Source organism: Myotis brandtii, unplaced genomic scaffold (assembly GCF_000412655.1).
Source record: "Myotis brandtii unplaced genomic scaffold, ASM41265v1 scaffold115, whole genome shotgun sequence".
In the NCBI taxonomy this organism is placed as follows: domain Eukaryota; kingdom Metazoa; phylum Chordata; class Mammalia; order Chiroptera; family Vespertilionidae; genus Myotis; species Myotis brandtii.
The window spans coordinates 8,430,488-8,455,357 of record NW_005353967.1 but is presented as its reverse complement, the minus strand read 5'-3'; the positions used below and the strand labels follow the sequence as shown (position 1 = coordinate 8,455,357).

At 38.5% G+C, this 24,870-nt stretch overlaps 1 protein-coding gene across 8 annotated transcripts in view; it reads right to left on the bottom strand.

The window, feature by feature from the left end:
* Nucleotides 1-24,870, bottom strand: part of LOC106728034 — a 95,576-nt gene that overhangs the window by 52,074 nt on the left and 18,632 nt on the right. Inside the window, exon 4 of one of the 8 annotated variants that reach the window (XM_014548832.1) lies at nt 18,872-19,573. The exons of 6 other annotated variants lie outside the window; for them this stretch is intronic. In XM_014548832.1, the coding sequence (XP_014404318.1) occupies nt 19,504-19,573 (70 nt within the window). In that variant the 3' untranslated portion in view covers nt 18,872-19,503. Of the gene's footprint in view, nt 1-18,871; nt 19,574-20,798; nt 21,127-24,870 lie in introns of those variants that run through there. One more of the 8 variants, XR_001364289.1, reaches the window with a different exon arrangement.

The following is a 24,870-nucleotide window of genomic DNA, read 5'->3' as shown; positions in this document are numbered from 1 at the left end:
ATGGACAGTACTTTTTTGGTCTTTTTAGTAAGTCCTTCTCTGCTTCACAGTCATAAAGATATGACCTTCTATCTTCTGCTAAAAATGCTAAAGTTTTGCCATACACCTTTAAGTTTAATTCACCTGGGATTAATTATGTGTATGGTATGAGATAGGGATTCCATTTCTTTTTCTGTATAGATCACCAGGTGTCCCAGGACAATTTACTAAATTATGCTTCCTTTCTCCAATGACTGCAATGCTAACTCTGTCATATATTAAGTTTCCATATACACAGGTCTGCTGCTGGGTTTTCTATTTTATTCTATTATCAATTTGTTTAGTCCTGAGCCAATACCACCTTGTATTAATTACCATAACTTTATAAAGAAGTGTTGATATCTGGAAGAGCTAATTCTCCCACCTTCTTTCTCTTTTAATAGTGCTATTCTTAGCCTGTGTTCATCAATATACATTTAGGATCGATTTGTCAAGGTCTTTGAAAACCTGTTAGGATTTTTATTGGAATTGCATTGAGTTTATAGATCAATTTGAGAAAAATTGACATCTTCATAATATTGACTTTTCTTATCTATCAAAATAGTGTGTCCTCATTTATTTAGGTCTCTTTTAATGTTTTCATTCACTCAGAATTCAACTGCTCTGTGCCAGATACTACTTCAAGGGGCAAAAACTCTTGTCCTAATAGAACATACATTCTGGTATAAGTAAGTAAAATAAGTAAAAAAATAAGTAAAAGAAAGGCCAGGAGGAAGCGAGAAAACTGACCACGTGCCTATCTGAAGGCAGAGGGATATCAAGTTTAGGCAGTTTCATCTAAGAGTCCGGGATGGCTGGAGTACAGACAGCAGAGGCAGGTGTTGTAGGAGATGAGATCGCAAAGGACACAGGACCCACTCACATAGGTCAGAGTGGGGCCCAGCTGGTGAGCAGAGGAGGCATGTGAACCGACTGTGCAACAGGACTCCCCGGGCTGCTGTGTTGAGAACCTGTGAAGCAGGACGTGGGAAGCGGGAGGCCATATATGAGGTTCCTACAATAATCGAGATGAGGTGTGACGGTGGCTTGGGCCAGACTAGTGCCGATGGGGTGGTGAGAAGTAGTGCCAAGAGGATTTGCTGATGGACCAGATGTGAGGTAGGAGAGGATCAAGGGCTGATGAGTGCAAAGCTGTATGCCTGAGCAATGGGAAGGATGGCATTGCCATTTACCAAGGTGGGGAAGAACAGATTGGAGGGGAATGTCAGGAGCTCAACACCAGACGTGATAAGTTTGATATTTCTAGTGGACAGCTCAGAGGGGTGCTCTGCGGCCGGCTAGATACAGAAGGCTGGAGTCCAGAAGAGGGACCCTGAACGAAGTTAGACATGTGGAAGTCATCTACACTGCATCAGTTAGGATTCCAACAGAAAATAACGGCATAGCCAAGTTAGGAATATTTAAAAAGGGTTTCTTTACAAAGGGTCAATTTTTAGAGGTGGGCGTGAAGGGAAACACAAAGAATAGCGGGATATCTTGGGTGTCCCAAACACCAAAGGAACAAGGGAGATAGCTGTTATAAGAACAAGGAAACAGAGAGCTGGATGCAGAAGGCAGTCTTGGGAGGAGTCTTCTTTGGTTAAGAGTCCTCACACAGAAGGAACTGAGGGAATAAATACTCCAAAGTCACTCTTCTCTCTCCCCTAATATCCTGCCACTGTTCACCATGTTCACAACCAACCATAAGGCACAGAGAGGCCTGCTGATAAATTACATACAAGCCACCTCCCGAGGCAGAGGCCAGGATGGAGAAAGACGGAGAACAGCTCTGGAGGGAAAGAGAAGATTCCCAGAGCAAGCAGATTAAGATGGCATTTAAAGCCACGAAACTGGTTGAGATGACTAGGGAAGGCCTGTAGACGGAAAAGAGGTTCAAGGACTGAACTCTGGAACATTCCAGTTCTGAAAAGCTGGGTAGATAAGGCAGACTCGGCAAAGGGGACCAGAAGGAACCACCAGAAAGGAACTCTAGGACAGCAGGGGTCTTAGAAGTCAAGTGAAGAAGCCGTTTCAAGGAGAGAGTGTCACATGCTGCCTGTAGGTCCAGTAAGATGAGGCTGAGAACTGATCACTGCACATGGCAGAGCAGAGGCCGGTGCTGACCTTGACAAGAGCAATGGCAGTGGGAGGGAGACTACACTGAAGTGGGTCTAAAAGGAAACGGCAAGAGAGAAATCAAAGAATAGAGAATAAATAACTCTTTCGAGGAATTTTGCTGTCAATTATAAAATTATACATAAAGGGGTTGAGGGAAATGGGTGGTTGCTGGAAGGGAAAGTGGATCAAGATAGGTTTTCTTGTTTGTTGTTGTTTAAGAGGAAATAATAGCCCATCTGTATACTAATAGGAATGATCCAGTGTAAAGGGGAAACAATGGATGAGGAAAGAGAGAGGTGAAGTGCTGAAACAATACCCTGGAATAGACAAAGGGATGGGGCCTACGGCATACAGAGAGGACCTGGGTTTATTTAAAAGCTTGGGGAATTCATCTATGGGAGCGGGAAGGGTGGTATAATGTGTGAGTGCAGGTGCCAGCAGGTGTACAGATGTGGGGGGAAGTTTGTGGAGGATGTCTTTTGATTGCTTCAATTTGCTCAGTGCAGCAGAAATCAGGGTCATCAGCTGATAGAGAGAATCTGGGAGAAGCTGGCATTTTGCAAACAGAGGAAAAAATACAAGTAGTCAACTAACTTAGTAATCATCAAAATTTGTTTTGCTTGCATACTTCCTAAATAATTTTGAAAATATCTCTTCATACCTCTTAAGGGGACAACTAAAATTTTTTATCATAAATTTAAATTACTGTAAAGGATATAAATTCACTTGTATAACTAGTTGAGAAGAATTTTGTTAAAGCAAAATTATGGAATTTTTGAAACTTGTGAGCTATTTGTCAAAATCCCAAAGATTATTATAGAATTAATTCTTATAAATATTTTATATTATCAAAAATTATTTTTTAATGATCTATAGCTGACAACTCATTAGTCCTTGTTCAGTTAATTAAAAACAAAGAATTGGAAAATAACTGAGCTATAATAATAAGTATTAACCAATAATGGATCATTCATTTTCTCAACATGTACTAATATTTCAAATGATTTATTTATCTGGTTTCTTACCCATTGGAGCCATGCATCACAGTGAGATTCATAATAACAGATGAAATGCATGATTAAAAATTTTTATTTTCATAAAGAAGAGAAGGGCAAGTGTGAAAGGGGACCCCGGAATCTCAGACATCCTCAGGCCAATTAGTTTTAGGAAAGAGTATGTCTGCAAAGTGACCTCCTTGCCTACATGTTTCTTAGGAAGTATTCATATGTCATTTTTAAATAAAAATTGTGGTAAAATATATATAACATAATATTTACCATTTTAACTACCTTAAGTGTACAATCAATGGCATTAAGTACATTTACATTATTGTACATCAGTCTCTGCTTTTGATTCTTTTGAGTAAATACCCAGAAGTGGAATTGCTGGATTACATGTTAATTCTATGTTCATCTTTTCATTTTGAAGACATTGGAGAATGGGAGCAAGAATGGAGCAAATAAATCACATTTCAGGGCAGCAGTAGGCCCAGTTGAGTTTAGCAATCCTGAATTTAAAGTGAAGTGAGCCAGCATGTTGTGTTATTTTATTCTAGCCACATTCACTTGCACAGATGCAGATATAGGATAGATGGGGTGTTAGATAAAACCAGGACTTTAGGTAGGCAGGGCCAGCATGTGAAAGCAATGAATATTCACAATCTAAAGGAATAGGGTTTATTATACCCATTTTATAGATAAGAAAGTAATACTTAGAGGAAAATATAATATGCATAAGGTTTATACCTAGCAGGTGGAAGAATGGTCTGTATGATTTTAAACTTACGCTCTTTCCAGCAGCTTGTCTCCTTGTAGGCAGAAAGCAGATGTTTCTTCTCAAATGCCCAGGGCAGTGCTATGCTCATAGTACTCACTCAGGAATTTGTGTTGAATAAATACTGAAAGGATGCTTTAGGACCCTATAGATTCTTTAAGGTTATTTAGCTAGAAAAAACACACACCACCTTTCCTATCTAATTAGTTCATCTTAAGTACTGATCACAAAATGGCAGAAGGAAAGATCTGTAAAAGTGAACCTAACAGATAATCCTAATAGTTTTTATTATTGAAGTTCTACAAATTCTTCATCACATTGGAATAGATCAAAAAGGCCAAGAGAAGACAGAAAATAATGAAATGAAGAGGAAGTCCCTTAAAATGTATAGTATCCCTTGTCCAATGTATTTATTCAGGACCAAAGAAAAATCAAAACCATTGAGGCTCAAGTTTTTGTTAGAGCTTCTCCATTTCTTCCTGGGCAGAAATGTTATGGAGAAATTTGGAATAAGCTTTTCCAATTAGAAAAAGAGGAAGAACATGCAAAGGCATATCTGAGAATGGTGACAGGTAGAAAGGCCAGGTCACAAAGGCTCTGGGAGGAAATATCCCTCCATCCCACAAGATCCTAGGATGGCCTCTGCGGCACAAACAAGAGCAGGAGACTCTCTACACAAAACTTTTGCCAAGATAGGATGAAGGAGTCAATAGTTGTAGCCAAAATAATATTTCACGGCTTGTTGAAAACAGGTAGGAAAAACTACACTGTCACCTCTTCTGGGAAAAGCAAAAATAAAGTTGTATTTCAACCTTAATTTTCCACCTTGTGGGCAAAAATAAAAGGAAAATTACTTCTGGGCAATACTGCACATATTATAAAATAATGAGCCATCCTAGGCAGTTGAGTAAGAAGCAGAGCAACCAATGTTCTTTTCTTTAGAAAAGAATAATGCAGTAATTTCCTTTAAAGTAAACCTTTAAAAGAAATGCTATGTCGAAAAGAGATACAATGTGAGACACCATCAAGGGCCATCTAAGAATGCCATGCTTATCTCTACTGAAGAGACAGTGCAACGCTTGGGAACTTGGCATTTGGGAGGCTGATCTGATTCACACAGGGCTCCAGTGCTGCCCTGTGGCCCTCTCTGCTTGGTCATTTCACATCAGTTTCCTTCTTTTCTTTCCTACCTCCCCCTCTCCTTCTTATGTTTTAAATGACGATTCACTGAACAACAAATTTTTCTGTGAAGCCAGTTAAGATGATCTTAAATGCTACCAGCTCTAAGACTCACTTCTAATTGCAGATGTGGTCCCTCTGTGTCTGTGTCGGCAGAATTCTAAGATGGCCAACAAGAGTCCTGCCCTTGGTGTATAAATCCTGTGTAACACCCTCCCCTCGCGTGTGAGAGGAACTTGTATGTATAATGGGATATCACTTCCATAAGTATGTTATAAGACAAAGGGGTTAATAGATGTAATCAAAATTTCTAATTAGTTGACTTTAAATTAATGAAAGAGAGATGATCCTGGGCGGGCCTGACCTAATCAGAAGAGCTCATGCGAGAGAGCAGAGAGATCTGAAGTGAGATTCTCCTGCTGGCCTTGAAGAAGCAAACAACCATGTTGTGAACTGCTTGTAGAAGAGGCCATCTGGCAAAGACCTGAGGGTGACCAGAGTGTCCCTGACCAACAGCCAGCAAGAAGCTGGGACTTCAACAACTGCAAGGAAGAAAATTCTGCCAACAACCAGTGAGAGTGGAAGAAGAACCTAAGTCTCAGAGCCCTTGCTGACAGCTTGAATTCAGCCCGATGAGAGCCTCAGCAGAACACCCAGATTTCCGATCCATGGAAACTATGAGATAATAAATATATGTTGTTTTAAGCCACCAAGTTTGTGTAGCAATAGAAAACTAATAAATCTTTCCTTGAGCTTTCAAGTTCAATGACAACATCCCTAATCTGAGGTTTTGAGGTGTGGTAAGGATTTATTAGGTAATGTGGGAGAAGAAACTAATGAGCTCCTTCATAAATGTCTCTATTGTTTTAGTGAGGGCATGTGATAGTCATTCCTGCAGTTCACCAAGTGTTTCCGTCTCTCCCTCACTCTAGACCACGGACATATCTGTACTGTCTGTCCCCTTGGTGCAGTCCTTGTTGAATGGATCATGTGCATCATGTTGGTAATGTGTGTATTACTTCTGGGCCAGGGCTGTTGATCAATGCAAGACTCCCTAGAGCTCTCTTTCTCTCTGCTCTAGTGCCCAGCAATGCTCCTGGTAGCCTGGGTCCTAGAATGAGGTTATGTGAGGCAGAGCCTATCTTGCTGACCCATGATTTCACTATGAATCTTGTTATTTGAAGACACAATTTCACAGTTGCTTGTTACAGCAGCATAACTTAGCCTATGCTGACTTAAACAGGGAATTACTAAACTACATAGCCAAAGGAAACAACCAGACACACAGACATGAGAAGAAGGTAGGAGAATATATAACCTTTACATGTTTTCATATACCTAAATTATTTCCACTCCTCATTGTAAAAAAGGAAACAGATGAATGAAACAATAAAAGCCTTAAGTAAGTACAAGCAGAAGAGAAAAAACATGAGAACTTCAACCATCTGTGGTTGAAAAGCATGAGGATCGCAGAACCTGCTCATGTCCGAGAAGGCAGAACCAGTAAAGTGGCCGGTTCTTTACCCCCTGGGAGGAAAAGTGGGGGAAGCTCTTCTTGTACAACTCTCCTGAGGACAAATGTCATCATCAGTCTTTGGAATTTCCATATTTCTTTAACTTAGAGAGCATAGAGGGCAGTCCTCATATCCTGCTGAGCAAGATTGTCAAAGATAATTTAGAAGGAATGCATCTACCCAGAAGAAACAAACAACACAAACAAAAGGTCTGATTTAAAAAATGTACTGTCATAGGAGGGAAAAAAAAGATGAGCATTAAAACCCTGCTTTTAAAAGGGAGAGAAACAATATCAAGTAAATAGGAAGTTGTGTTAAATGATCAGATCAGTTTTAAGGTCTTTTTGAAAACAGTTTGGATGGTTTCCATGGCAAACTCTAAACAGATCTTAAAGACAGAGGTTCTAATAAAATGCTCTTTAGGAAATGTATAGAAATTCCATTCTAGAATACTTGGATTTTGAAGATAAAAATACCACAAGTTCTGTGAATAGTGGGATACTTAAAGCAGACATGTATAAATTGAACTAACCTTATGTATAGCTTTTCAAAGTGTTATTCTGTTCAGACCACATAAAAAATGCATAGCCAAGGAAATGGACTGAGGTGGGAAAGAGATCTCTGGACCCTAGCACCCAATGACTCTAAACCAGTTATTATAGAAGTGACTAGATTATATTTCTTGGAGAGTTAAAATGGATCAAAAAGATACATCAACAAGCACTAGAGCCGGACACCATTTCTTTGGAACATTTTCAATTTGAATATATTAGCTATGTCTATATAGTAAGAGGAAATGAAATACTGAGGCAATGATTTGGTAATTTAGGCCATAAGCTTATATTTACAATGAAAACATAAAGTAATTGTGACAAAAGAGGTTGTTAAATTGAATCACCGATGGTAATTGCTTCAATTGCCCCACTCCACCTTTTTTATAGATGTGTAGTCATAGCCTTTGGGAGCGATAAGAATTTTATGGGTGCCTGAATGCTGGACTTATGTGCTAAGGGACACATTTCTAGTGATAGTCCAAAAGCTATTCTGGGTATAAAATACTTGCCTGCTAGTCATATGCTCGTCTCACTCCAATGCTAGGTGATGTTACCAGCATATGCCTTCCATAGGCAAGTTGGTTGCTATATTTTTCAGGTTCTATCTATATTTCCCTGGACTTGTGCAATGAAGTCATCTGGATGATGGGAGCAAAATACAGCATTCCTTAAAGGAATGTCATCTTGCTCTCACAACACAGAGAGTTAACAGTTTAGGGTACATTCGAATGCATGTAAGTGCATCAGGTTTAGCAAATGAATGGTCTTAACACTGAAGAGATACTAACATAGGCCACCAGTGACCTTTCACTGTCCACCCTAAGTTGTAAAAAGGTGACACAAGAGGTAGCTGGGGTGTTTTGAAAGAATCACTTCCTTTCTAGAACCAGTTATCCCCCTTGGTTTCTCAGCATTTCTTCTAAATAGCAAAGCTGACGCTTTATTAGTTAATCAATAAGACATGATACAGAGTATGGTTATCATAAAATAATCATACCCTGGAGCATTTTGAGGCATGAGCCACTTGCCTCTAATCAGATTGGGCTGAGATTACCTTTGGATAACCACACTCTTGGGAACTGTCTCATTTCTATTATGAGCACATTTTATAACAGGGAGAAATGTACATTTCTGCAGGAGGAAAATGAAGTTGGCAGCTTATACCTAGCAATCATTTCAGTTGAGCCCAGAAACATTCCTCTTCCGGAACAAAGTCAAAGTATGTTTCGTCTATTCAAGCAATGTCAGAGAAAAGAGGCAGCTCCCATGCGGTGTGGGTAAGGCAATACAATGGAAACTGTATTTTACTGTGGCATTGCAAGTTCAAATTATATGCAAACATTCAAAAAGGGCATTTGAAACTTGGCATGCATGTTTATAAATGGCACATTTCGAATTTGGAGTGGGTTTAGGTGTCTAGGTTACAATAACAGATGATCTCCGATGTAAAAATGGAACAAAGCCTTTCTTGAACTTCCTACAGAGAAAGATGTTCATTTCTGTTTCAATTATAATCCCAGGCACACTGGTGATTCCGTTAAGAGCCATTTCCCTCTAGTATTTCTCCTTATCCTGACCAGCCAAATTTTTAATCTAATTATATATATTGAAAAGTTAAAGACAGAAAAGCTCAGTGAGCCACGAAATACACTTTACAACAATGTGCACAGCACTTACCCCATTGGTTTAAAATGATGGAGAAATCTACTTAAAATGTCAGATGAACATACCACAGGCTGCAGAGATGATTATAAACTTAGAGCTGTCCATTTTAATCCTATTTTTCTATGCAGGAATTTTAAACATGGGATAAATGATAAAGAAAAAATAGGTGGTGAAAATACTTATGCAAATTGCTTTGTGATGGAAGTGAATATTTGTAATAATGGAAATAAGATATAAGAAAGTTGGACAATATTATTGCTATATGGATAGAATCAGATGATACTTGTTGTGTTAACCTTTTTTAGCTATATAGGTCTCATAATAAGACAAAATTATTTCAATGATCTTTTGAATGAAAGGAGAGAAGGTGGGACACAATCCTGGGACATCATAAAGGGAAATAGTTTCATTTATGGATGTTACATTAGAATTAAATTTAGCTTCTATATGGCAACCCTGCATTTGATTAATGATACTCCTTTTCAATGCTGGTTATTTCAAGAGCCTCAAAATATCTGTTTTGGATCCAAAACTTGCATAATCCTTCCTACTATTTCATTTCCTTAGAATTCTACTTGGTTTCTGCAAAACAGCTAGGGCAGCTGGGCTCCTGTCTTCAAAGAAATGAGGCCTGGCCAAAAAGAAACCAAGCAAAGATTTTTACTCATCATTAAAAATTCAACTTCCCGAACTAATATGGAAGAGTTCACTTTTAATTATTCAGAGAGAAGAAAGGCTCCCTACCTCAGATTTCCCCCAGTTGGTAGATTACTCGAGTTTTCTGCTAAAAGTCTCATTTTGTCTTGTCCAGAAGAGTCCCAAAATAGCATGCAAACTGTGGTGCTACCTCACACATCCCAGAGGAAAAGTTAACTGAGGGCCATGTAAGCACAACTAGACTGAAAAAGGCCTGGGAAAGCTCATTCTCATCTAGAAGCAGTGACTCAGGGCCCAGCCCTGCCCTTGACTGACGTGGGATTGTCACAGGCCTGGACCGAATACCCCTCTTAACATCCCCTGCCCCATTCATTCTCTGAAACCTTGACTGTGACATCACCACTTCACCACAAGTTTTCTCTAAGGTCACTGCATAGTCAAGTGAATGGCTTTACCAACATTTTCCTTAAGGATTGCTACATTCAACTCACCCAGTTTTTGAAATTCCTTCCTGCTTATGTGACATTTCGTCATTTGTTCCTCTCCTACATTCTGCTGGTCTTTCTCTACTTTGCTAGGTACTTTTACTTCCCTAAATAGTAAACATCTTCCCCAAACCAAGAGTCTTTGGTGCTTTGCTCTCCTCTCTGAGAGCATCAACTGTGTCAAACCTACAAGTTCAACTTTGACTTTGCACCCACCATTAGCTTCTTGTCTCCCACCAACACTCCAAACTGACAAGGACTAAGCTGTGGTTGGCAAATTCCAAGATGGCTCCCTGTGATTTTTGTCCCTGGTATCCTTTGTGCCATCTTCTCCCCTTCTGTGTGGGCAGAACCTGTGACTTGCTTCTTAGTCAACAGAATATGGCAAAGGTGAAGGAACTGAGCAGATATTATTAAGGTCCCAAATTAGTTGACTGAGTTAACCAAAAGGGAAAACATCCTAGTTGGGCCTGACCTAATCAGGGGAGACCTTTAAAAGAGGGTACAGGCCTTACCTGAAAGAAAAGCCTCTAAGCAAAAAAGACACTCTCTTGTTACCTTCATGAAGCAAGTGATCCCACTGTGAACTGCTTAGGGAAAGGACAGCTGAGGCCTCAGTCCTGCAATCACAAAGAACTGAATCCGCCCACAATCTGGATGAACTTGGAAGGGGACTCAAGCTCCAGATGAGAACATCAGCCTAGTGACACCTTGACTGCAGCTGGTGGGGGCCTGAGCACAGGATCCAGCTAAGCTGTGCCCAGAAGCTTAACCCACAGAAATTGTGTATTGCTTTAATACAATATGTTGTGGTAATCTGTTTTGCAGTAATAGAAAACTAATACTCTAACCTCCCAACTTCCTTACTATTGTCCTCTCAGGTTTAAAGCTTTAAAGTTACCTGTGACTCCTTCCCTTTATCAGATAGCAAGACTCGTCTTTTTTTCTTGACCACTATCAACTGAATTAGACTTTATTTTATTCAAACCTCTCCGGCAGTGTCCAGCTCTGGGTATGCAATGATGATGAAATACGCGTGGTTCCTGCCTTATGCCTAGTGGATAAAATGTACATTGGACATGTAATTACAAGGTTCTTTGGGAGGGCTCTGCAGGGAAGAAGAGAGACAAACTGTTTTTAAGAAATCTAGTCCAGCTGGGGGAGGAGGCAGGGAAGGCCTTACTACTTCAAGCCTGAACTACAGTGCCAGCCTTTTAGTATCTCTCCCTGATTCTCGCTCCTCTGGGCAGTATACATGGGGTTACTGGGGTTTACCTTTCTCAAAGAAATCTTAGAAATATTGGCCTCTGTTTGAGGCTTTCAATGGCTCCCTATTACCTCATAAATATAATAAGCAAAATAGTAATAAGGATGTAGCAAATATCAATTGTCCCTTATTTAACAAAAGCCCAGAGAGGTTTAAAGCTGAAGCCACAAAAGTGACAGAAACAGGGTTGAATTCCCTGTAAGCTAACTGAATCAAATGTTCTTTTTACACTATTGATGCTTATTTGATATTGTAAAAAAAAGTTATCTAACCATGAGTATGAAGTTACAGTCCCCAGAGGAAAAGCACTTAATCCATTTTTGGCCTTTATCTCAAGAACATTTTGATTATTCTACATGCTTAAAGCTAATCTAAGATCAATATTTGGTTAATACAGCTGGTGTCACAGCCTAATACAGTGAGGGTCCAATTTACATTTGTGCCTAAATTAGCTACCAAAGAGGAACACAGCATCAGTACCAGGTATTGACTTACCTGATGCTCTGCCCAGCTTCCTTTTACACTGGGCTCTGCTACTGTGCTTTGGGTTTTAATAAGGCACAGCTTCCCTTTTCTCCAAAGAATTGCCCTCAGGAACCTCTTTATTGGGAAGGCTGTTCCAACCCTCCACACTTCAGCTAAACTTCAGCCAATGAGTGTCTGAAACACAGACTCTAAAAACCAGTCCCTTGCCTCCAGGTGGGACCTGGACCAATTGTGAGGTGCGGTTCTCAACCTGTGGGTCGCGACCATCGGAAAACACATATAGCATATCAGATATTTACATTACGATTCATAACAGTAGCAAAATTACAGTTATGAAGTAACAACGAAAATAATTTTATGGTTGGGGGTCACCACAACATGAGGAACTGTATTAAAGGGTTGCGGCATTAGGAAGGTTGAGAACCACTATAAGAGCTTTTGTGTGAGGTTGGATTGAAGCCAAACGCCTGCTGAGAACTCATTCTTGGGTGGCTGTCTTCCCCTGCCCTATTTTGCTTCCTTCTTGCCCTTCCCCTGAGAACAGTTCGCAAATCAATCACTTGAACAATTCCCACCTCAGGCTCTGCTTTTAGGGAACTTATTCCCAAACAATAAACTATGCAATGCATTTCTCATTTGGTTCTGTGAGTCAGCAAAGGGAGCCTCCATTGTCTGCCAGGAAATCGGCCAATGGAGTCTCCCATGGTGTCCACCACCTTCTCCTCTCCCAGTCAGAGGTCCTCACCACTGGCCAGGAAACTGGCTGAATGAACCCCACTGTTGAAGGCTCTCACTCTGAGTCAACAACGTCTATGCCAAGGATGATGCTTTTGGCTGTTCCTCAAACTGCTAGTCCTCAAGGTGCCATAGCTCCCTGGCGTTCAGCCAAGTTGGTAGAATGACCTCCACCTTCACTTTCTGGGCATTGGGACTTGCAGGCTGTAGAGAAGCTCTGCTTGTGCCCAAAGATTCAGGAGTTCTGATTTCTGGCCTTTATTTTTCTAATCCTGAGAGATTAAGCTCATTTCTAAGGGCAGGTGGCAAAGCTGATTGGCAAAGCTGATATCATCCCTTTAAAATCTTGCAGCCCTATGCCCCTAACCAAATATAACCTTACTGTTCTGGCTAAAAGGCAAGGCCCCATGGTGTGCATGAGTGTGCAGGGAGGGAGTGCAGTTTACACTAGCATCTCTGGCATCCGGTTCAAACATGTTTGTTTGTTTTTTTAATTTAGCTTTTATTTTAAGCCTGTATCAAGGAAACTTACTTCCTGAAACTATTTTGGATAGAGACCTTCTGTAAAGAAGTGACAGAAACTGTTTTTAAGAAATTCTTCTTTCAATGAAATCTTCCCTTTCAGGAGAATATGGGTGAACCTAGAGGGTATTACGCTAAGTGAAATAAGTTAGAGAAATACAAATACCATATGATTTCACTTATATGTGGAACCTAAAGAACAATATAAACAAAACAGAAACAGACTCATAGTTGCAGAGAACAGACTGAAGCCTGCCAGATGGGAGGAGGCTGGGGGACTGGGTGAGAAAGGTGAAGGGATTAAGAAGTACAAATTGGTAGTTACAAAATAGTCATGGGGATGTAAAGTTCAGCACAGGGAATACAGTAAATAATATTGTAATAACTATGTATGGTGTCATTGGGTATGAGAATTAATGGGGGTATCACTTTATAAATTATATAAATGTCAAACCACTATGTTGCACACCTGAAACTAATATAAAATAATATTGAATATAAAAATTATTTTATTAGGAAAGAAAGTAGAGATAAAGATACTCTTAGAAATTAAAAAACTTCTTTCAAAAAGGTTATTAAAATGTGCTTAAATACACATAGAAGAAAGACACTTTCAAAGTATAATTCTCTTCAGTTTTACAAAGTTTGTTCAGTTTTAACCGAGGAATTCTAGAATGAAATCCAAGGTGTCTTTCATTTCTCTTTCTTAGAGTTTATAATGTTATTTTCCCTAATATTTCATTATAAACATTTTCAAGCATACAGCAAAGTTGAAAGACATCTCTTTACCTATACTCTAGATTTTACAATGAACATTTTTCTATACTTACTTCATCATTTATTTATACATTTATCTATTCCTCTGTCAATCCATCTTCAATCTATGATGGCATTGTAATTACTTTTAAAAGACGTTTTATACTTTGATTTAGAACAAAAAAGTCTAAGTGAAAATAAACTTTACCACATATCATCTACTCAACAATAAAACTATTAGAAGCATAATCTGTTATGGTCTTAAGAAGCTGTACTTGACAGAGTGATCTGGCAAAGGAATCTTAAATTATCTTAAAAACCACAGGTTCTGGGTAAATATTGCTTTAAAGCCACGGGTAATTCAGTCATGAAATAAATTGCATGGAAAGTTGAGCAGAATGCCAGGCAAAGGTTTAAGTAATAACTCTCTAAAGCCCTGGTTTGTTCAATCATCAATGTGGAACACTATTTTTACTTAATCAGGAGGTAAATGTGCCTATTCATTTGAACTTGTGTATGAAGTCAGAAACTGAACTGCACTTACAATATTAATGCACTAAATGAAATCATATATTTTAACACAATGATTTACAAAGATATGAATCACTTCTCTAACATTTTATGATCTAATCATCCAAAAAAGTGTTAAATTAGGAGCAATATACGCTGCTCTGTGATGTCATTTTTGATAGGGCTCCAAGAAAAGAGACCCAGAAGTTTGATTTACCAGAAAGCAGCCATACAAAAGTAAAATTTGATCATGTCAGTACACCCAAAGTAGTTTTATCATTTCTAATAAAATAACCAGATAGTTGACTCAAAGAGAGATTTGGCTGATTTATTGCCTAAAATTACTAGTTCCTTGAGAATGCTATGGGAGGATGGAATGGTGATGAAAATGAAATCCCTCCATAAAAACACAGCAAGTAGAGAGCAAAACCGCAAATCTGTGGACTACATTTATACCCAAACTTGGTGACAAGGTATCTCTATGGACCCCAAAATATAAATGGATGGGAACAAACCAACAACAACCATAAAATCTGCTCTGGGAAGCACAGAGAAGCTACAGGGTATCTGCCAGATGAGAATAGATCTCAAAACTGTCTACCAGAATTCACTGAATTCACGGCAGCTAAAACTGGCAGGGTTTTACCTAAGGAACCTACTTGGCACTTCCGCATGAGCGGGGACAGGGAAGACAACACTTGTGGGGCCCCACCCCTGAGCTGAGGGAGATGAGATCTGATGGATACAGCTTCCCTTTTTATCCCGCAGACAGACAGTTCTGAGGCACATTTATAAGACTCTCCAGGGTCTTATAAGCCAGGGTCTTGTGAATCAAGCATTGGTTCCACCAGTTGCCTATAGCCTTGGCCAATTCCATAACACAACCTGTGTTGGCTTTCTCTCCTTCTCTGTGATCTCTCACTTTACCTTCCTGGAATCTTTCCCTAAATAAAGCATCTGCATACATGTCTTTGTCTCAGGCTCTGCTTTTGGGAGAATCAGTATTCAAAAAGCAGAAAGGATTCAATTGTGTTGAATGCTGCCAAGAGGTTAAGTGCCCACAGGTTTGTGGCAGATGGGATTCCTGGGGACCCTGACAAGAGCAGTTTCAGAGGACTGATGGGGCAGAAGATGGATCGGGGAGGCAGGAGACAGTGAACTGTAGGTGCCTTCTCAAGGTTCCAAATCCTGTGGGCCTTGACCTCTCAGCAGCATCAACACAGGTGACTACTTTCTTCTTTTTGCCAGTGACTGGGGAGAAGAGGAATGGGCCAGTAGCTAGAGTGGTATGAAGAGTCAAGGAAAGGCTTTTTTAAAACAAGGCGGCAGTAGCCCATAGGATGGTGAAAATGTCCAGCAGAGAAGGAAAAACTCATGCAAGAGAGAGGAGAAAGTTGAGAATGAGAGGGGGCAGGATCTCAAGCCCAAGCGTCAGGGTTGGCCTTTCATTTCTAGAAGCAGAAGGAAGGAAGAGTACAGACAGGAATGGAGGTGGGTAGGTTTGATGGTTTATAGTGGAGAAAGAAGGCAATTCATATCTGGTTGTTTTATTTTCTCAGTGATTTATATTGTTAGGTCAAAAGCTGAGGAGAGCAGGTTTGAGAAAAGAAGAGTGAAATAATTTTGGAAACTAAGAACACAAACATATTAGACAAGTGATTGCTGAGTTGTACTGAGTGCCCATTCACTTATTTCACTGAAAAGATTGCTAACTCATTTCTATCCTATTTACTGGGCAGATGGCTTTTTAAAGTCCAGGGTTATACCTGGCTACAGTTCATTTCTAAAAACTATTTTTTACCAACATGATGGAGTTGGAAAGAAGATTAAAAGGAAGAAGCGCAAGATAGAGATCTAGCCTCTGAAATCATAAGCAAGGGGGCAGGGAAGGCCAGTGGCAGTGAAGGCCGGCCGAAGGACGACTGCTCCAAGGAGAGCATGTCCAAGGGGGAACATTTAATTTGGGTCACACAACTGCCTCAAGGTTGTCACTGTCCATCAAAAAACTACTACTGCAAATGCAGATGATTTTTCAGAAACACAATACTTTAGAATATACATTTTCCTCCAAATAATGCATTAAACAGAATGATACAGTTTCCTCGATTTTCCCCTTAAAAAAATAAGTTGTATGAATTTATTACAGAGGTGGAGGTGAGACTTATTAAATAGCTGTAGGCTTCCAAGACCATGAGCCTAAATTGAGAAGTTAATAAGTACCACACTGAGCAGTGACATCATTGTTTCCCTAGTTACCCAATGTAGAGGCAGGAATGAATAAACTAGATATAAATGCAATATCTAATAGGGTGGGAGCGTTAGAACTTTTTATGGCCATGAGGTTGGTAAGCCTTGTAACTCAAAATGTGGTCACTCAAAACATGTAACCAAAAAATGTCATGGGGCCTGTCAACTCACTGCTTATGACATCGGCAAAGTATGTTCTATATTCATTTGGTGGATGCTAAATATAGCTGGTTCACTGGCTATACCTAAAATCCTAAATTAGAGCTTTGTGGATATGTCAACACAAAAACATACTCACATTTTGTATTTTACACAGAGTTAGCAGATAACAAGTATCTAGTAAATATCACAAGGCTTAAAAGTATATATGTGCTTATTTATATAATACACATGGTTCATTCCTTTTAGTTAAATAACACCTTCTTTTCAGACTCTACTCTAGAAAGCTGAAACAATCCTTTTCCTACCTTGATATGAAACTCAACTTCACTTTTCCTTTGTGCTTATCATAATATATAACAATCAAACAGTCCTTTTTTTTAAGGTGATTGCCATTGACAGTCATCTTAATTGCTTTTTGGAGTAACTCTAATGAGTACCTTAGAATGATTATTTCCATTTTAGCGTTAGCAAAACTAAAATACAGAATGATTAAAAGTTCTGTGCAAACTCAGCTTTTACTGTGGTTGTAAATACTTTTTGTTTCAGTGGCCAAAGAAGACAGCTTCTAAATGGTGCCTTATCCTCACATCTAGGATCTCGACAGTTGTATTTGAATGCCAAGCCTGAAATACAGTAACTAGAAGATAAAACACACTGTCTGTGGCTAACAGACACATTGCCAAAAATTCAGCCTAGGTAACTACTAAACATGCCTGAACAAAAGTATAGTTTCCATCAGAAGTGTGGAACAGGATTTTTTTTCTTTGCAGTTTTACAGTAATCCTTTTTTCAGTATTTAACAATGTCACACCATTTTAACAATAATTTTTCTAGTTTTCTGTTTATCAAATAATAAGTTTTCAATTATTTGTATGGAGCTTTTCCCTTTTAATCAGAACAATATCTTGGCTGTTTTTGTTTGTTTGTTTGTTTTTTAAGCTCATCATTCCCAAATAAAAGTCTAACCTCTTTCCAGAATTTTAGGGCTGATCACTATAGCCATCGATGTAATGAGAATCCATGCACATGAACAGCACATACTTTTTTTTAGCTTTCTAAAGAAAATGAAGCCCTAACCGGTTTGGCTCACTGGATAGAGCATCGGCCTGCAGACTCAAGGGTCCTGGGTTCGATTCCGGTCAAGGGCATGTACCTTGGTTGCGGGCACATCCCCAGTGGGGAGTGTGCAGGAGGCAGCTGATCAATGTTTCTCTCTCATTGATGTTTCTAACTCTCTATCCCTCTCCCTTCCTCTCTGTAAAAAAAAAGAAAATCAAAAAAAAATGTTTTTTTAAAAAAAAAAAAAAGAAAGAAAGAAAGAAAAGAAAGTGAAAAGCAGGCACAGCATGTCTTTGCCATGTGGAAATGGCAAAGAAATTGGCTGAAAATCAATTGATTGATATAACAGATCAACTTATAGGATAATTTCCTGGCAAAATATCTTTTAGGAATGAGTTTCCATTATTTTCTCTTATGCTTTTTTTTCCCCATTTTAATTAGCCCCAATAACTCCTTTTTATTTTCTTAAACTTCATTTTTTATCGGTTGCAAATTTTATCAACAGTTTAAAGAATCAAATAGCTTTAAAAACTTGTAACAAATATCAACCTAATTTGTCACTTCCAACACCATACTTCCAAGCAATGATTTTGAATTCTTGTAGCAGATTTTGTTTACTTTGTTAGTTCTAAGTAATATGATTATTTTATGACTTTGTAATAGTAGGTATTATCTATAAATTTCCCAGATTAGAAGAGGAGGGTTTAGTTATCTTTTACTTCCTGCTCCTCCACACACTTTTCAGCCCCAAATTAAATGCTATCCTGTCTGTGCCACATAATATACATGATTATATTTCCTTTCCTCCCTAAATTATTTTCTTAAAATTGAACCTGAGGTACACAAATATGGATTAATTATAATTCACGACAGATACTTATCACTGTCTGTGCATGGCCCTATTTTACTTAATTAATTAGCTGTTTTTAACAGTGCAGTTAGCGCCCTTGAACTGACATTTGAAAGCTAGAGCCTTGAAAATAACCTACCTGTAACCATCTTCTCCTCACCCACAATCAATCCACCTTTCTGCTACCATTTACCTTATTTAACCATAGTCCTGAATCTTGTGCTTGTCATTCCTTTACTTTCATTTTTATATGATTTCATTGCATCTATATGTATTCCTACATATATAGATAAACAGAGCCAGTAGATAAAAAGTAAATTTTGGGAATTCATTTTAATGACAAGCTTTGTAATTAGGACCAACCCTTTCACTAAGAACAAATTGAAATACTAGAGAAAGTAAATTTTATATAAGGTACATCATGCTGTCCTAGTATATATTTGAGATTTACTTTTCCCACTTATGATAAAATTACTAAAATTCATCTATACATTTTATCCATCTGTTACTTAGGTAAATCTAGTCTTCTGGATTGGTGTTCTAATTTTACATTTTTTTTCTCCTACTTTCTTTATCTTCATCTTTTTATTTTATAAACTTTCTGGGATAATTCCTAAATCCAACCTTCTGTATCTATTTTCTAATTCATCTAAACTCCCTTCATGTCCGTTATCATAATTTTCATTTCCAAAAATTTGTTTCTTTGCTCTCTGAATGTTTTATTTTTAACATAGCACCATGCTCTTCTTTTATGAATATAAAAGCATCTCTTATTTTCTGAACATCTCAGCTGTACTGGCTGTTTGCTCAAACCACAAGTTGTCCACCGAAAGTTGATTAGAAACTGCACATGTACATGTGACTGTAGTCTTCATTGTAGGGCCATTTAGCTGGGCCTATTCCTTGGGAGATTCCCAATGTCAAAATCTTCTCCTAAAGAAGAGTTCTATTTTTCTGCCAGGTGCATGTTTGTTGACAGCCAACAGTCTGGGAGCTGAGAAAGGCAGGGGCTGTTGCTGTGCCAAGTGGGAAAGGAACAAAGAATAATGATTTCATTAACACACTGTTGGTGAAGCCTTAACCCCCATCTTCACCTTCACCTTCCAGAGATACCTGGGTCTTGGGGGGGTTTGCAATGTAAATTGAGTTTCCGTGAGTTCTCCTCACTGACAGTTGAGGATTGCTTTTCTTAGTCTGTTAAGTCAGTTCCTATATGTTTTTCAGCCTCCAAAATTTTGAGACTATTGTCTTCCTTCTTCTTCTCCCTTTTGTTTTAGGTTTGTGCCTTTAACTGGAAATTCGACTTAAGCTTTTTAAAGGATTGCCAGATAAATTTAACAAGCATGTATTGAGCACCTATCATGTGCCAAGTTCACAGATCCATCCCAACATTAATGGAATGGTGAGCTTTGGGCTTTATTAAATGCTGAACTGGAATGATAGATGCTTCTCAAGTCTTTATTGTTCTCCTGGTAACCACTGGGCGACTTTCTCCAGCTCTGAGGTTCCTTGTTTATTCTTTTCTCTCTAGGGTACCATTAATTCTTTTCTTCATCTTCTATGGACTGAAAACATCTTTTCTCATCTTAAATTTCCTTTTAGATTTAAGTACATAACTTATTTCTGAATCTGTGTATTCTTTCTACATAAAAATGTCTCTTTTACCAATGTGGAATAAATAAAGAGGATTTTAAACTCTGTCTAGTAAGAAAAACTACCTCCAATTAGCATTCTAGCTAAAAATGGCTCATCTTCCCCGCTATTGGGCAGTGCCAGACTCTTCCTGTGTCACAGACCTGGTAATAGTGACTCAGAGCTATTACAGTTAATCACTTAATACATTAAAAGGTTATTATGTACTACAGCTCACCACATACTAAGAATTTTCATATGTGTTGGTCAGTATTGCTTTCTGGCGTTATATCTGAATTTCAACTCCACCAGTTATTAGCTACATGACTTTGTATGAGTTACTTTTTTGTGCTTCATTTCCTCAACTGTAAAAAGAGCCAGATAATGGCACCTCCTTCAAATGACAGTTTTTCTTCTGCAAAATGAATATAATAGTATCTCCTCCAAAAAACCATTTTAAAGATTAGATGACAATATATGTTGTCTTTAGCATAGCACTGGGTGCATAATAGGCATCATGTGCTATTTATTATCATTCTTATATTATAATTATTTCCATCGTCATTCTATTTAACAGATTAGGAAATAAAAGTTCAAAGAAATTCATTTAATTTGTCCATAGCTGCAGAATTAGTTAACAGCAGAGCTGGAATGTAAACGCTGGCAATTCTGATAATACTAACACCTTTTTGTAGAGTGTCAATATAGCATATGTCCACTTAAAAATTTGGTTCTTTTTAGTCTTATTACGTATTTATTAATTGCCAATTATGTCCAAGACAACATGGAGTTTAAGTGGAATAAAATGGACCCACTTGGCAGGAACAATTTCACAAACGGATGATAGGAGAAAGTGGGGAGGTGTCCACGCAATGGAGTAGTCTGGCGCAGGTGTCAAAGCCTGGGTGGGTGAGGAGGGCATCCATGGAGGTTGGGCCTGGAAGACAAGGGGCAGCTGCAGTTCTGGGCAGGCTGTCAGAGCCCAAGTGGGATAAAGAGGGCATTTGAATGTGGAACGGGGCAGCATGGCAAAGGGAGATTGGTTATTACAAACAAGGGAATTAATCAAATAAGTAAATATATTCAAGATAATGGGAGCGAGATTTCTCATTGTCAAAGAAGGGAATTACAAAAATGGAAAAGAATAAAACTAAAATTGACTTCTCATTGTCAAAGAAGGGAATTACAAAAATGGAAAATAAAACTAAAATTGAGTTTGTGGTGTTGGGTTAGAATTGAGGTACAAACTGTATATCTGTTCAAGAAATACTAGTAGTAGTTTATAACCTTCCCATAAGAAAAATCCTGAGCCCACATAGCTTCAGAGTAAAATTTTCCAAACATTTAATGAAGAAATAATGACAATTCTATTCAAACTCTTCCAAAAGATAGAGGAAATACTCCCCAACTCATTTTACGAGGCTAGCATTACAGCAATAACAAAAATCAGACCAAGATATTATTACAACAAGAGAAAATTATAAACTAATACCCTTCATGTACATAGATGTAAAAATTCTAAACAAAATTTTAGCAAATCAAACCAACAATATACTAAAAGGATAGTACATCATAACCAAGCGGGATTTATCCCAGAAATACAGGCAGGGAGAGTTGGCTTATATTAGAAAATCAATAATGAAATTCATCATGTAAACAAACTAAAAAAGAAAAACATATGATCATCTCAACAGATGCAGAAAAGACATTTGACAAGATCCAATTGAGATTCTGCTACTACCTTGTCAAGGGAGGCCTCTGTTGAGAATCACAGTTTTAGAGGGAGCAACTTCTATTCTTGAAGACACACAAAAGTGGGACTCCAAGGCCATTCTTGTTTCATGCTGCTAGCATACATTCTCACTTGCAATTACCTCCTACCTAAATACATTATGTTATAGTTTAAGTTTAACTCAGTGTTTCACAAACTCTGTTCCTTAAAACACGAGCATCCTTCAAAATATAAGGCTCCTCTTGTATCCTCAAGATGAGCATTAACATATTGAAAGTTCTAACTCCAGGGGAAAAAATATATCCAAGATTTTATCTTCCATGTGAATTTCAATCATAGCTGTCCTATCAGGGTGAATTAATCTATATTTGTTACTAAAGCATTTTATTTTGACCCACCCATCTATTATTGCTTACATATTGAATATTTATAGGGTTCAGAAAACAGCATGGGTAGAGCAGTCTGGGGCAACCTCATGGAAGGGTAGCTGTTCTTGACTCTGGCCTGCTGCTGGTAGAGTCTCCTTTAAACACCACTTTTATTATGACACTCCTTTGCTTGAATACCTTCCTACACATGCCAGCTCTCTACCACCAACATGGAAACTGGCACATTCTCTTAGCTACTATTCCACTTCTTTAATATCTGAATTTTAACTTCATAACAGAATCTAAAATGTTTCCCCACAAGATTTATAAAAACTGTAAGCTGTCAAGAAAATATTTCAAAATCTCAAAGATATCAGTTGAAAAGATATTTTCACTGGACTCACAGAAGCACTTTAAGGGGGCTTCTCTCTAAATACAAGTACAAGAGAATGCTGCAGGAAAAAGAAGTTTCTACTGGTGCTTGCTAACTGCTATGGTCTGAATGTTTGTGTGTCTCCCCACCTCCCCCCCCACACCCCCCAAAAAAATTAATAGTTTAAAATCTTTTTTTTGGTAAATCCTCACCTGAGGCTATTTTTCCATTGATTTTTTTTTTTTTTTTAAAGAGAGTGGAAGAGAGAGGGAAAGACAGAGAGAAATATCCACTTGAGAGAAACACATAGATTGGTTGCCTCCTGCACATGCCCCCAACCAGGGCCTAGGCTGGGGAGGAGCCTACAACCAAGGTACGTGCCCTTGACCCCTTGACCGGAATTGAACCTGGGACCCTTCGGTCCACAGGCCAAGGTTCTATCCACTGAGCCAAATCGGCTAAGGCCATAGTTTGAAATCTTAACCCCTAAGGTAATGTTATTAGGAGGTGAAGCTTTGGGGAGTAATTAGGTCAGGAGGGTGGAGCCTCAAGAATGGGATTACTGCCCATGTGAGAGAGACAGCTTTCCACCACGGGAGATTATAGCAAAAAGAAAGCTTGTCTATGAACCAGGAAGCAGGCACTCACTAGACAGTGAATCTACCAGAGCCTTGATCTTGGACTCTCAGTCTCCAGAACTGTAAGAAATAAATTTCTGCTGTTTTGAACCACCCAGATTATGGCAATTTTTTATAGTAGCCCAAACAGACTAAGACACGAACATAGTGTTTCTTTCTATCAGCATGGAAAACACATGAAAGGGAACTATCTTGTGAGTGGTGAGTCTATAAAGAAGCTGGGCATCAAGTCATAAATCGACCACAGAAAAACAGTCGGAAACCCAGCAGAGCATTTCCCTCTAGTGTGTCCAGGGGATTCGTAACTTATTCTTTGTACAAAGTACTGCACATCTTGGAAGCAAATAGTTTAAATAAGGTAGTAATATATTTAAGGGCATCTTTTGAAAGTTACAATCCCCAAGGAAGACAAACCATATGAATCTTTTCATTGCAAAAAAGATTCAAAGACATTTGTTATAGCAAAGGAGCAAAACCAATTGTGTATGGGTAGTGTGCTGAATTCACAAGAAGCTGCGTTCTCGGCCAGCCTGATTCTGGATAAGTAATTGTTCAATTAAAATGCCTTTTCCTCAGCATTTGAAATAGTTCTTGAGTGAGCTGTAAAGTGTTCTTGTTAACTGCATTAGGCCAATGGTCATTTAGTGTAAACAGGAACAAGACTTCAGATAACCCAGAATACTGTGACAAACATTTTGATTTTGCTAAAGTTTCAGAATGAAGCTCATATAAACAGGAGGATACTGAATCAATATACCATGATCTGGCCCTACCTGGTCCAGCCTTAAAATGCAGATGCTTTAAAGTACAAGCCACCAGAAGTGATAAACTTGCCTCTTAGTGTATTTTCTATTTTGTCTTCCATTTCAAAAGGCAAACAAAAGGTCCAAATTATAACTTGAAAAGACCTCAGGAATACACAAATATTAGCTGTACTTAGGACATGTAAGAATATGGTAAAAAAAATTATGGGAAAGACAGATTATTACATTGGTTCATCCAAGCTAGTATTTTTCCATCTGTCAGGAAAGAGGCTTTCAAAACAGAAAAACATTTAAGTTAAGCGAATCACTCCTGCCCCCTTTTAAGGACCTGCTCCTTAAAAATCAGACCCTTTTTTGCAGAAATAACTTCACTCCAGAGTATACTTATTGAGGGAATGCACGTGTAGTGGGGACTTAACATCTTTCCAGCATTGCCATGGTCTTTGTGAAGAACGTAAAAGAAATGTAAGATACACTCTCTACCCTCTAAGGACATTTCATTCTGGTAATTTTAGAATTCTAGAAATCATGCCAGAGGTAGTTTAAAAACAAAAGTATTTTGTTTTCCTGATAAAAAAATAACTGTAGACGTGAGTCTTAAGCAAAGTTACAATCCTGGACACTCTATTTTTTATTCACCTGGATGGAAATGGTCATCTCTATGTCTAGACAGCACCTACCACCTTAGAATAACCCACACAGTGGTTGCTTTCCTTCGTTCGGTTACTGGCTCACTCAATGTGCATGAAGGAAAAGATAGTTTCATTGCCTGCTGTCATATCATGTGCATCAAAAGACAGCCTAAG